We start from the raw sequence: 14,109 nt of genomic DNA, 5'->3' as shown, positions 1-14,109 counted from the left end.
AAGAAGGCCGGGCAGCACTGCCGCCATTGGCCGAGCGTAGCCCCGCCCCCATCCGGCTGCTAGCAACCTGGGCAGCAGCACTGCTGCTATTGGCTGAGCGAAGCCCCGCCCCTGCCCGGTTTCCTGGCAACCAGGGCAGCACTGCCGCTATTGGCTGAGTGAAACGCCGCCCCCATTTGCCTCTTAGCAACCTGGGCAGCAGCACTGCTGCTATTGGCCGAGCGAAGCCCCGCCCCTGCCCGGTTTCCTAGCAACCAGGGCAGCACTGCCGCTATTGGCTGAGTGAAACGCCGCCCCCATTTGGCTCCTAGCAACCTGGGCAGTAGCGCTGCTGCTATTGGCCGAGCGAAGCCCCGCCCCCATTGTGTCCTAATAATGCCCGGGATGCGACCAGCACTGCCAGGGCAGCGGCGATCATTTGAGGAGGAGGAGGCGAGTAGTGAGGAGGTGGCGAGTAGTGAGGAGGAGGAGGAGGCGAGTAGTGAGGAGGAGGCAATTACTGAGGAGGAGGAGGCGAGTAGTGAGGAGGAGGCAATTACTGAGGAGGAGGAGGAGGAGGTGATCAGTGAGGAGGAGGCAATCAGGGAGGAGGAGGAGACGGCAAGCAGCATCACGACCATGGCGAGCAGCATCAGGACACGGCGACCAGTGCCACCAGCAGCTCCCAGGTGAGGACAGAGCCAGAGCCAGACCCGACAGGCTCCTCGGCAGGGCAGCCCCTCGCCGCGCGCAGAGCGCCGGCCCTTTGACCTGAGCTGCCAGCCGCCGTTGTGAGCGGGGCCGGGGGGGTCTCTGGAGGGCCCGGGGATGGGCTTGGGGGGCTCCAGATGGGGGGCTCAGGGGGGCTCCGGAGGCCCCAGGATCACTCTGGGAGGACTCCGGAGGGCCCAGGGCCGGTCTGGGTGGGCTCTGGGGCCCGGGAGGGGCTCAAGGGGGTCTCCGGAGGGCCCAGGGCCGGTCCGCGCAGGCTCCGGGGAGAGTGGGGAGGGTCCAGAGGCCGGGCCGGTCGCTGTCCCTCCCACGCGGTCCCAGGAGTTGGCAGCAGGGGGGCCACAGGGGCCATGGTGCAGTCGGGGTCACCCCTTGTGCGTGAACTGGGTGAACTGGGTGGCTGCGCTCGTTTCACGGCCCCTGGCCTTTCAATTCTGTAAGAATAACGATGTGGAATTGAGCACTGCAAACAGCTGGAAGCCCTGAAGGTGTTTCCCGGCGCTCGACGCGGGCGGAGCGGTGGTTCTGGGTGAGGGGTTTGGCTGGAGGGAGCCGTTGGGCGCAGGTCGGCACCTTGAACCCGGCTCCTCTGCACATCCCGGGCCCCTGCGCCGTGGTGACGGCGTGTGGTGGGAGCGGGGCCGCTGGCCTCAGGCCTTCCCCTTGTTGTTGTCTGGCTTCAGAGCTGCAGGTTGTGAGTTTCAGAGCAGCCAAACAGTGAGGGTAGACAAAGGTTCAACAGTCAGGTGAGACAAAGAGTAAAGGAAGTAGTGTGAAGCTTTTGAAACAAAACCCAGGTGAATGTGAGCGGTGTGTCCGTGGGGCAAGGTGAGCGGTGGTCTCACTGAGGTCAGATGGCCAGGGCTGAAGGGGTCCTGCAGATTTTTCAGCAAAGATACGAGGTGATTTGGAGAGACTGTGGCCTCTCCCTCCCGTGGTTATCACCTGAGTAAAACGGTACGTGTGCTTAAGGGTTTGGTGGGCTTGGAAGACACCAATTAATTGTTGTTGGGCTCCAAAGCCCCATCCAAATGTCGCCTGCTGACTCGGGTCAGTTTTGTTCAGTAGTTGTGTGCCGGCATGGTTTCTGACAAGCACGGCAGTAGTAGCTGAGGTTAATAACTGTGGAAGCCAGAGCAGTTCCTCGAGGTGAAGTCCCTGAGGCGCAGCGCGGGGCAGCGGGTGGCCCAGCCGTGGGCAGCGGCTCCCCCTCGGAGCAGGAGGGTCAATGTACACGTGTCAGAGCCCTGGCTCCTCACACAGCACCAGCCTCCTTTTGCGGAGACGGGGGATTGTTTTCCTGGCTTTTCATCTTCTGAATAGATGGCCCTCAGAGAGAGAGGAACCCACTGGCCGTATTCGCTTGGCGTAAGCTTGGAAGCACCAAACAAAATAAACATTTTTGCTGAATAGTGTCATAAAGGCAGCAGTTACCTTCTGGATGCCTGTACTGGCACGGAGATGGCAAAATCCCATTCTCTGTGATGGACTTGCACCATCTTTTGAGTCCTAGGCCCACATGGGCCTGTTAGGCCATTCCCAGCTGGGACTCACAAAGTCCTTACCGTCAGAACATAATGAACATATCAGAACGTAATGTTTTGACGTTTAGGTTTTATAATCTGTTTTCACTGCTTTTGGTTGGGTACAAGTGCTTTGTTCTAAGTTCTCATCACCTTTATTTCTTCTTCTAGAACTCGAACCGAGCCAGTGAGTGGAACATCAGCCACGCCGTGCGTGCATTACAAGTTCTTCTCCCTGCTGCAGTACGACACGGTCACCTTCAGCGGCCTCAACATCTCCCTGGGCGACCTGAAGCGCCAGATCATGGGCCGCCACAAGCTGAAGGTGACCAACTGCGAGCTGCAGATATCCAACGCCCAGACCGGAGAAGGTGCGTGGGGGCGGCGGGCACGGGGCCTCGGGCACTGCCCGGCTGGCGGCGGCCACGGCCTGCGGGAGCCACACTCTGCTCTCTGTGGCTTGTCCCCACGTGGCGTGAGTCAGCCTGGGGCCCGTCCCGCCGGCGTGCGGGGAACCGAGAGGGCAAGTGGCGCCAGCGATTCAGTGGGGTGCGAAGGGACGGTGCGATTCGGCCACCATCGGTAGCTGTGGCTTGTGTGGGGACCTCACAGAGCCGTTCCGATCTGTTGTTGGACACGGAGCTGGGCGTAGGAGACTACGTGGTCCATGTGCAACGTCTAGTGCTTGCAAAAGCCCAGTAGCCACTTACCGGCCATCACTGGCAGTAAAACAAGTTTTGTGCTAGAAGGGAGTGGGAATCAACAATGGTGTTGGCTCCAGCTTTGTTGAACATTTCTGTTGGAGCTCTGCTTGGACAAGTGTGAAAAGTAGCCCTGTTGAGCGTGATGTCGCTGCTCAATCTGCAGATGTGGAGTCGTGGCGAGGCAGAGTGACACTGGTAGTTGCCAAGGCCCCGCAGCTACACGGGATGTTGCTGCCTGCGGGGAACAGGCTCCTGCTGGCAGATGCCAGTTTTGTCTGAGAGCTGTTAGACTAAGCTGGCAGCTGTTAAATTCAAAGGGAGCAAACAGAAATTTCCAGGGACTTCAGGACTAATGCTCCAGCTTTAGTCCTTTCCTATTTAAAACCAAAAAAGTTAACTTTTAAGGCTACATTGTTTGACTTCACCAGATTTCATCATTGACACAGATTTCATCACCAAAATGAACTCAATTGATTGACGTGAAGGAAAAATAAATGTATGAAAGCCAACAGGTGTCAGGTCCCTTCACAGAACTACCTCGGCAGCGCACTCCGCTGTTTGTGAACCCTCTTCCACAAATTCTCTGCCTCAGTGACCCAGCTGGTGGGATGCTTCAAGTCCCACATACAAATATGTGCCCTGATAAGTGTCCTGTGCAAATAAAGCCTTTACTTCACCAGGTTATTGTCACTCTTCAGTTTTCAGTTGATCCATTTCAATGTGTACTGATTGACTTTTAAGGGGAATCCATTTTTCTATCAGTCTGGTATTAGATGGCTGGAGGTCTCCTCCCTGTGCACTTCACAAGTGGATTGAAAACAAGCATCCCTCTCTCTGTCTGTATATATCTCATGCAAGGACAGTCTATTCAGAAGGCAGATGTCAATGCTTCTAATGGTCAACGAATTGTCATAAAATACAAAAAGAGGACCCATTCCTCTTTTTGCATCATACACCTCTTGTGCCTGTTCCACCTGACCTCTGCAGGCTTGCAGAATTGGCGAATAAGTGCACTGGTTGCTGTCCTCATATACACAGCCTCCCTCGAGGAGAGGTGCTGCCACCTGCAATCCTCTGCAGACCTACCACAACCCTCAGGTGGGCACAGGCGTAGCAAACTCCTGCCTTTTTGTGGAGCCACTGTTACTTATCCTGTGCCTCTGAAATCTCAGTCCAGTGGTTTGTGATCTGGACCAGAAAGAACACTCTGTATGACTCCGTTCAGCAGGTGGAAACAGCTGCTTTGGGCTTCCAGAGCTGCAGCTGCCATCATCTCCCCGTTGCTTGTCAGCCTCAGTGCTCTTTGAGCTCCTCCGACATCAAAAAGTCCCATCTCAGGCCTTTCCTGACAGGTGGCTGTGCAATGGTGAGATTCCCCATTTGAGCAGAGCTCTAGGCGTTGGTTTCAGGGTATGACTTCTGTAAAAGCTTTGGGTTTTGTCATTAGTAGTACTTTCACAGCAACTTTGGCTTTCGGGCCATTGTTCTGATTCGGCCTCCATAGGTAACGGCTTTTAATAGTTAAAACTGTAGGCAGATTACAGGGCATGGCTGCTGATAGTGCTTTAAAACATTTAGTCGTATCCAGCTTGTGCAAGTACAATATATAAACCATTCTCATGGAGACATCTTTACATGTGAGACTCACTCATGGGAGATCTTCACATTTGAGGCTCACTCAGTCAAAGTGTCTCAGGTAGCTCCTCCTCTTCAAAAGACGAACACGGTGAAGCCAAGGCAAAGCATGGAGACCTTCAGGCACACTCTGGTTTCAAAAGGCTTTTCAGAAGACTTGTCTTCGTAATTAATTTCATTTGAGTCTCTCTGCTCTGCAAAAAGTGAATTGAAAGAATTCACGTCCCTTTGGCTTATTCAAACTAGATGATTAGCTTAAGAGAGGAGACACCACTTTAGTTGGAGCCAGTTCTGCCCTACGTGTGAAAGCAAGCTCAAAAAACCCCTCAGGTTCCTGTGATCCAAACTCCAGCACTGCCAGTTCCGTTTGCATTCGCATGTACAGCCCTGAGCAGCTGACAGTGTGGCTGTCGATGGATGAAGCCCCGAGAAGCAGAGAGCTGGCGGCTCTCTTCTGTGTTCTGTCAGTCCCCAGCACTCGCAGCACAGGGGAATGGTTTTGAGGGAACAGCTCGGAAAGCAGCGGCGCAGAGTTTGCATGCTTTAGCCGAGCGCCTGCTTTGTTGCAGGGTAAGCTGGTCAGACTTTAGAATCTGGTTTATGCAGGTGAGACTTTGCTGTGGTTTGTTCCTCTCCAAAGATCTCTCGGGTTTGTAGCCTAACAGAAGCAAAAGCAACTTGAGCTAGGTCAGGAAAGAACCTCACGCATGAGCAGACTCTCCTTTAGTGACCTCTGAGACCATTTTGCTGCTGGCATCCAAACTGTTTGAAAAGAATGGAAAAGGTTTTGCTGCTGGTGTTTGATTCTCAAACCTGAAGACTTCTTGAAAGGTTCTGTTAGTGTGTTGAGACGACAGGAGTGCCATGTCACATACAAAATTTTGCTTTTATGCCTGTGAAGGGGTTCTCTCAAGTGCTATGTAATGACATATTAATATACATTCTTACGAACTGACTAATGTTTTCTTCTGTATTGGTGTTGTTTTCAGAATACACAGATGATAACACCCTGATTCCTAAGAACTCCTCGGTGATTGTTAGAAGAGTCCCTGTTAGAGTCAAAACTACCAGCAAAACACGATTTATGTAAGTACCCATAAAGCATTGTAGTCTGTGAGGGGTTGCAGTGTGTTAACTTTTTGTATGGAGATTAGTTTACAGAGGCATTCGGAGTGTATCTTTCTTCTTTTTATTGCTTTTACAGTAAAGAGAGATACGCATGTTCCCCTCTCAGAAGAGTCTGTCAGTGTTTGACTGTGTCTTGCATTTGGGGGAGGCGGGGTGGGATATGGCAGGTATTCTTATGCCTCAGATCTGGCTTTCTGGCATACTGGCTACAGAGGAAAGACTGAAAGACAAAGGTCGCTGTTTGGATGGTTGATTATGTAAGAGCACAAAGCTGTAGCACAGACTTCATCGTTTTGATACTTACACAGCAGAGACAAAATATCTGAGGACTTCCTCTGGCACTGTTGTGTTCTAGAGCTGTAAGTCGGACAGTAATTGCTGACAAACTAGAAATGGGATTTTTTTTTTTTTTTAGTTGCACTGAATGTGCCAAGAGAGAACAGTTTATGTATACAAATACATTTCCACGTTCACTAGACTATCAGAATATAATGTCTTGATGTTCAGGTTTTATAATCTGTTTTCACTGCTTTTGGTTGGGTACAAGTGCTTTGTTCTAAGTTCTCATCATCTTTATTTCTTCCTCTAGAACTCGAACCGAGCCAGTGAGTGGAACACCAAAAGCGGTATGTAAAAACACAATCTCACACTTTGTTTCTACACATTGCACTTAATTCTAAACAACGTAGCCTCGTATTAATCTCCCAAACATGAACTTAATCTGTTCTGCAGCAAGACATAGTATATGTTGTAGAGACCATGTATTTGATTCCCAGCACAGTGAAAACTGAGTAATGCCACCATTTGCACAGTTCTAATGTGAATATTGGTATTTGTGCCTAGTGATGCATTGTGTTTCATATTGAATATGCTGGAATATTTCCTGAATGACTTTGTGCTGTACAGATAATGTAGGATTGGTTTTAGATCAGGTAGGTTCAAGGTTTGCACAATTCAATTGGTGCTGTGTTCTACATCTGTCTGTCTAGAGCTAGTATGTTTGTATAGGCTGTCGTGTGCTCTTTGTTTCTTGCAATTAAAATTGTTTGGAGTGCATTTTTTCCATTTTCACATTGTATCACTTAGCTTTTGTTTTGAAATACTTTCTTTGCCTAACAGTTTGGGAAGATGTTATCAAAACCCACTGAGAAACCATTGTTGTTCTACTTGGTACTGTTTCTTACTTTTGACTTGGCGGTTCAAACAAATCCCAAAATCAACGTACCCCATACGTTTTGAGGACAGTTCTGTGCAGCTAAAAGATTCCTTTTCGTGTCCTGAAATACTTGGGTATTTGTTCCTAAAGCTGTATAACTGAAGTGCTATTGTTTGGCCTCCTCTGAGTACTTAAAGGTCTCTAACGGATTGCTGTGAGTTTAAATGTTGTTGCTACCTGAAGTGGCCTTCCTAAGTTCTGCATTTGATCTTTCCGTTTTATCCGATGAAACGGTTTAGTTTCATAGTTTGTCTGCAAATGCAAATATCTAAAGCCCAGCGCACCGAGTTTAGCGGCTTCTCATGAACCACGTTGGCCCTCTGAAGCTGTCATAGGTTTGGACTTTGTTTTGAACCAATACACTTACATTAGGTTGGACATGTCTCTGTCCGTGACACTCGGAGGATAGAGTGCAGACTTTCAGACTACAGTAGAGGTTAACTTTTGCTATGTTTTGATTGTACAACTTGAATATGTGTTTAATTTTTTGTGAACAGATTGAGGACTCTTCTGCACCCACTCCTCTGGCCCAGCTCATTAAGGTATGTGTATATTCTTGTCAAAGACTTAAAAAAACCCCACCACCAACAACAAAAAACCCCACTGGCTTCATATTTTTAAGTCTTGTACGGTGATGTATAACTGGATAACTGCTGTAATGTGAACAAAACTTAATTTTTAATAATTTACAGTATTGGTTTTAACTTTAGAATGTGTGTATATTTCCGTAGCACCCTGTAAAGAGTAGTTCCCAGTTTGGGAGGACAGAAGGGGAGTCCCTCAACACAATGTTGCACTATTGCTCATCTTCAAGACATAAAGAAGCAGCACTTCAGGACCTGTTTACTGTTTCTCAGACCTTTTGTTAATTTTGTGTTGGAGACCGACACAATTTTCACAGAAGAATTTAACTGGCTGCAAGTTATGGACATTTCGGGGGGGGGGGGGCAGGGGCGTGCAACAGCCAAAATAGAAGCGTTTGTGTAACACGGACAATTGCGTGGCTACTGTTGAGTTTCTAGTCACTGCAGTTATAGAGCCACTCTCTGAATGCTGCACAGTTTCATAACTTGTAGTCTATGGAGAGTGGACAACACACCCTAATTGGTTTGAACGCAGACTGTAAATTGTGTAAATGTGCCTAATTGTTTGCAGGAATATACCAATGTGTTAGTGCAGTGTATTAGCAGAGGTGGCCTTCTGAAGCTGCTGTAATGCCATGGTTTGCTATGGAACTGCTTGCATTTTTTGCTCAACAATGTGTCGCTTTGTCTGGGAAAGCACTAGTGGTTGCACTTTGTGAAAAGGCGTAGTGTGAGCCTGTCAAATTACTGGTCTTAGAGAATAGAGAAGGCAGGGCCTCGTGCAGAGGGGCTAGTTCTTTCTTCTGAAAATAAAGGCTGGAGTTGGAGAAATCTCTTCCCACTCTCCTCTTCCCTCTCTGACTGCAGAATTAAATTGTGTACATTTGGGGAAAAAACCCCAACAGTTACTTTGGAAGGTAGTCACCAGAAGAAATTGTTGGTTCTGTAAAAACTCATGTGAAGTTTGACTCTAAAATGTGAAAAACTGTCCAAGTGCTGTACACATTCAAGCTTTTGAGAAAATGTAGGTATTTCAGAAAAATGCAGGAATGTAACGTAAAGCAGCTCCAAACTGTTATACTCCAACCTCCTCAGCGCAGACGGGCTTGGCTTGGAGGCAATGTGTTGACAAGTTTTCTGCTTTGTTATTACCTTGTAGGAAATTCCGTATTTGAATTATGGTCTGTGCCTAGTAATGGTTTGTGGGGTTTGGATGTGTCTTGTAAACTGTCTGGGTTTAAACAAATTGGTCAAGTATCTGTAAAGTTTTCTGTAAATGGTAACGGAAGGGGTTTCATAGATGTCGGTCTGGATTATGTTACTGTTGTGTCTATAAAACAACCGTTTCATAAACTGTTGAAACTAGTGGGTAGCTTTTGCATATAAAATCAGACCCATGAGTGGTTGCTCTGAATGATGGGTGCTTGGAGGTCCGTATCCTTTACATCCCTCCCTTAGACCCTGCTGGGATCTGGACTAGTGTGTAATGAGAACATTTGAACAAATGCTACTTACAAAAAATCAGCTGGCTTTGATAATTTGAAGGTCTAGTTCTGCGTAAGGTTTCTATTACAATTTGTGTGTTAGAAGGGCACAGCAAACAGGAAAAAATCTGCAGGTTGTGCTGACCGTAGTTAAATCACTTACCGTGAAGAAGTGAGTAGGCAGGGACATGCAGTTTGGGCTGCCTACAGCACACCATGGTCCAATTTCTGCTGGAAAGAATCTTTTGTCTTGCTGAGGAATTATAAAAAGCTTGATTCCTCTTAATGCTTCTGTGTCTGAAGCTGAATTTCGGTGAGCAAAAGCAACTTCCCTGACTCTTAAGTTGTGTGTCCTTTTAATGCTGCAAAGTGTAAACACTGATACTTGCATACATCTCCATTAAATGTACAGCGGAGATTTTCTCCTTCAAATAATCTGGAGCTCAGGAATCCATTTAAAAATACTGGATAATGTAATTTTTTCTACGCAGAGCTTCAGTCTGCTTGGAAGACATTTGGATTGGTTACACAAGTCTTTAAGTAAGGTACAAACAGAGCCTCGGGTTTTGAGTGCCCAAGAATGCTCCTTCCAAGCAGGTTAACGGGCACAGAGACACCATGTGATGGCGTAAGGGCTCCCCAGAACATCTCTGGGACAACTCTGGCTCATAGAAGCAGCTGCTTTCCTGCAACCTCAGCTACTGCTGGGCTGCTTTTTACAGGGTTGGGTGAGTCTTTGGCTGGGGGAGCTTAAATGTGTTTCTAATGTGCGTGTCCAATAATTACCTGTTAAACAGACCGGCAATCTGGCTGAAGCCAACGCTTCCGAGGAAGATAAAATACGAGCTATGATGATCCAGTCTTGCCGTCAGTACGATCCAATCAAGTAAGTGTTGGCAAAGTCCTACCTGTTCTTTGAAGACTATGGAAACATTGTAGAGATGGTTGTTGGAACAAGAGAGACGCATACATACCATTTTCTTTTTTTCCCGAAAACCTTTTAGTTACGTGAAGAAACCCTTGGGTCCACCTCCACCATCCTATACTTGCTTTCGCTGTGGAAAACCTGGGCACTATAGAAAGAACTGCCCGACAAATGGGGTAAGATTGTGAGGGGCTTCTGGTGTCACTTGGTTTTTCACTTGTTTTACCTTGGCAGTTACGCAGCAGTTACATGAATACCCCTGTTAGGAATTGTTTCTCTTGGGCTGAAATACAGAGGTTCTATGGCAGTGGTGCAAAGCCCTTCAAAATTCCAGGGAAAGCTGGAATTTTCAATGGGAAATTTTCTTTCTTCGAGGTCATAGCCCTTGTATATGTCCATAGATCTTTCTCTATGAGCTTTAATGTATATTTTTATATATTTCAATGTTACTGCAAATTTTTCTCATCTCAACTCTTTTTAATGACAGTTTGCAGTTTTTAGTATTTTGTAGAAAAAGATGCCGTTTCTCTTGACCCCATCTATTGAATATTTGCGTGTTATAATTACACAAGTCTCTGGTTGAGTATTCAGGCCATTTAACGTTACTCACTGAACGTACGTGCATCAGCTCTGAATTCAACCTTCACCTGTAGGTGGTGAATATCAGTGTCCCCACTGGCCGATCCAGAGCCCTGCATTAAGCTCTCCCTCTGAACTGCGCTTTGGAGGAGGAGGGGGTTTGTGCCTCTCCTCTGAGGGGATGGGGAGCTGAGGGATATTTCACCCTTAAGGACCCTGAAGTTGAGCCAAAGAATGTCGACGGCGTTCAGAACACTGCTCGAGCCTTTGGAGCATCCTGGCTATATTCATTTAGGAAAAAGAGTATTTCGGTCGAGCAACGCTTAGGCTAGGTAAAAGGAGAGGATTAAAGGCCTTTCCTGCTTAAAATCGTGGTTGAAATGTCGTTTTAAGTGTGGGTCTTAAGATGAGCTATGTCTGCATTTCTTTTCTTAACAGGACAGTAATTTTCAGTCTGTTCCCAGACTTAAAAAGTGCACAGGAATTCCCAGGAGTTTCATGGTGGAGGTGGAAGATCCCAATACCAAGGGCGCTATGCTGACGAAGACTGGAAGATATGCAATACCAATTATTAATGCGTGAGTATGGAATTAGCTGGTCTGACCAAAAAGTGAAGGAGAGAAGCCACGTGTCAGTGTCTGAGTGGCAATGCCACCAAGCTGGCCAGCATCTGTAATTACGGGGCAAGAAGCACTGTCATTGTATCTTAACCTTAAAACCTGTGATGATTTCTAATATTAAAATAGGGCAGTCCTGCTGCTCATGCCCCTGAACGCTGGTTAAGCTTGTGGTATGCTAAGAATCCGTATTTCTGCAAAACATTTCAGTCGTGTTTACAGTGGCGTCATTCTTTTTGAAAGCTCCTTTTGCTTCTGTTTTATCTTGCTAAGGCTTCTTGCAGAATTTAACAAACAGCTGTTGGACTGAGATTCCCTCTGCCTCTGACATTTATCAGATCCCATGTGTGAAGCAGAGGGATGTTTACCTGTTGCTGTAAACTAAGAAAATCCTGCTGTGTGCTGACAAGAGTGGCTGTTTTAAAATGCACTCGGTAGCAGCTCTGTTCTTCCGTCATGGCTCTCCTTTTGCAGAAGCTGTAACATAGACTTCTTCCATTTATAAAACACAATTACACAGAGACTGACTTTGTCCTGAGCCTGCGATTGACATTTACCCTCTGGCAAAGGAGAGGTGGGGTTCATTTCACCTGGTGTCTAGCTGTCAGAAAATGATTTCTCTAGTCTGAGCTAATTTCTTAGTTGATCCAATGAATGGAAGAGTTCTGCAGAAGGAAAATTGTTCCCCCCTCCCTTTTCTAGCACTCTGGCTATAGAAAAGTAGTTTAAACTAAATGTCTGTATTTTTGAAGGCTAATGTGGAGTGAGAATGACACCTACTGTCTTCATTGGATAAAATCCAAAGCTTGGGGAAGTTCTCCTTTATCCATCTTTGACTTTTTTTCTTTTTCCTTCCCCATCCCCCCTCCAGGGAAGCTTATGCCAGAGGAAAGAAGGAAAAGCCTCCCTTTTTACCAGAGGAGCCATCCTCTTCCTCCCTTTCCTCAGACGATCCTATTCCGGAGGAGCTGTTATGTTCCATTTGTAAAGAAATCATGGCTGATGCAGTCATTATTCCCTGCTGTAGAAACAGTTACTGTGACGAATGTAAGTGTTACTGCCATGTTTGCTAATTCAAAACATCACACCTGATCTTCTGACAGCAGAAAGATCATAAGATTCCTTTGTTACCAGCTCTGTTTAATACTTAAGTGTACCCCGAGTAGGAAAGGACTCTTCTTGTAGAAAGGAAAAAACAAAGGCAGAAGGCTTTTTTCCCTTTTTATGCACCTAGTTAAATCCTCTTTCCATGCAGAAGGATGAGTACGAGCAGAGTGCGTAATGCTGCAGCTGATTACAGTGTTAGTTATCAAATGCATTGAGTTTGTGCACAGTCCCTTCTCTCATACAAAACTACAGAGCCAACGCTGGTGACTTACTGTGGTCTGCAGCAAATGGCTCGTTAGGCATTTAATCCACATTCTTCTCCACGGGAGAGTTGGTTAAAACCGTCAGAACTTGAACCTACTAATGGTTTTTGGAGATGTGTCTTATTCATGAGCCTTGAGGTTGGTGACTTCTCACTGTGCTGGACAGTGGAGAACAGACTAGTCAGACCATCAAGGCACGGCCTGCTCTACATCTTCAAACGTTACAATAGTGAAATAGCAAAACTGGGCAGCTATTTCCTGCATACTAGAAATTTTTTACACTGCTGAACATTTATAGCTTCATGCTCTCAGTTCGGAACCATATTCACCCATTAACCATCTACAGGCCTTTATAATTGATTAGAACCCAGACAATGTCCTTAGTTTAGCTAAAACCTATTTTGATGATTCTGATTATACCCAGGTATTAGAACGGCATTACTGGACTCTGAGGAACATACATGCCCAACATGTCATCAGGCAGGTGTTTCTCCCGACACTTTAGTTGCCAACAAGTGCCTACGCCAGGTAATGCAGTGACTTTTAGATAAACTGTTTGTAAGAAAAGTCTAGTCAGTCAGTTAGCTGAAAGGGAAGAAAATATTAATGTACACCTCCTTAAACAAGGCTAAATGGAATAAGGCTAAATTTACTTTGCAAATACATTCCCTGTTGTTACAGAAGCTGACAACTCTTGAGCGACAATCTGGCAAATTCAGGTCACACTTGTGTTCAACAGGATTGCCTCAGTTTCAAATTCAGTGTTAACACCGGAGTGCTTTACGTACAGATAGTCTGAGTTACCAGTCATTAACACCAGTGTTTAATGGGATGCGTTCATGTATCACCGAAGGGTTTGGCTTGGAAGGGACCTTAAAGCCCATCCAGTCCAACCCCCCTGCCACAGGCAGGGACACCTTCCACTAGCCCAGGTGGCCCAAAGCCCCGTCCAACCTGGCCTTGAACCCTTCCAGGGAGGGGGCAGCCTCAGCTTCTCTGGGCAACCTGTGCCAGGGCCTCACCACCCTCACAGGGAAGAATTTCTTCCTTAGATCTAATCTGAATATATCCGTATGTTGGTTTATTTTAGGATGGAGAGTATCTACGGGAATACACAAGTAATTCTACTCTGTGGAGGCTTTTGTTCATTGAGCTGCTGAAGGTTCATGTTACCTCTTTGTAAATATTTTTCTGCCTCTAGGCTGTGAACAACTTCAAAAATGGAACTGGGTATGCACAGGTGATCCGTAAGCAGAGGCGGCAGCAGCAGCAGCCACCAGCACATCCACCAGCTCTGACCCCTCCTGCTGCGCTGGTGGCTGCCAGGGGACGTCCTCAATCTTCCCCCCTCTCAATCCGTGGTTTGCGGGAGGAGAAGGTAGGTGTTCTTCCACCATACGCAGTGATTTTCGTATTTTAGTCGAGCTTATTTTCCAACTGTTTGCACTGGTTCACAAGGGCTATCTGGTTCCTGGACTGAGACAGCCAGCATTGCCGAGTCTTCTGGGCTACCGAGGACGATCAATACCCACAACCGGTAAGTAACTGTACCTTACAAATTTCGCTTAAAAAAATTATCTTCAGGTAAACTGAAAGGGACTTTTTTTCTCTCCCCATGCCAAAAGGTCATCCA

General features: G+C 46.9%; 1 protein-coding gene across 2 annotated transcripts; it reads left to right on the top strand.

The window, feature by feature from the left end:
- Nucleotides 1-560: 560 nt before the first annotated feature.
- LOC141937114 (E3 ubiquitin-protein ligase RBBP6-like) lies at nucleotides 561-13,786 on the top strand. 2 transcript variants are annotated; one of them, XM_074854540.1, is made up of 10 exons: nucleotides 561-668; nucleotides 2,406-2,605; nucleotides 5,563-5,659; nucleotides 6,291-6,327; nucleotides 7,415-7,459; nucleotides 9,783-9,871; nucleotides 9,990-10,086; nucleotides 10,928-11,067; nucleotides 11,978-12,153; nucleotides 13,678-13,786. In XM_074854540.1, the coding sequence occupies exons 1-10, from the start codon at nucleotides 619-621 to the stop codon at nucleotides 13,725-13,727; spliced, it is 981 nt and encodes a 326-aa protein (XP_074710641.1). In that variant the 5' UTR covers nucleotides 561-618; the 3' UTR covers nucleotides 13,728-13,786. The 2 variants fall into 2 exon arrangements, with proteins under 2 accessions (XP_074710641.1, XP_074710642.1); XM_074854541.1 differs by lacking the exons at nucleotides 7,415-7,459; nucleotides 9,783-9,871; nucleotides 9,990-10,086; ... (1 more) ...; nucleotides 11,978-12,153; nucleotides 13,678-13,786 and having other exon boundaries at nucleotides 6,291-6,507.
- The last annotated feature ends 323 nt before the right edge of the window (nucleotides 13,787-14,109 follow it).

This window comes from Strix uralensis, chromosome 37 (genome assembly GCF_047716275.1).
Source record: "Strix uralensis isolate ZFMK-TIS-50842 chromosome 37, bStrUra1, whole genome shotgun sequence".
Classification (NCBI taxonomy): Eukaryota; Metazoa; Chordata; class Aves; order Strigiformes; family Strigidae; genus Strix; species Strix uralensis.
The sequence above is the reverse complement of the archived record's forward strand: the minus strand, read 5'-3'. Positions and strand labels throughout refer to the sequence as shown.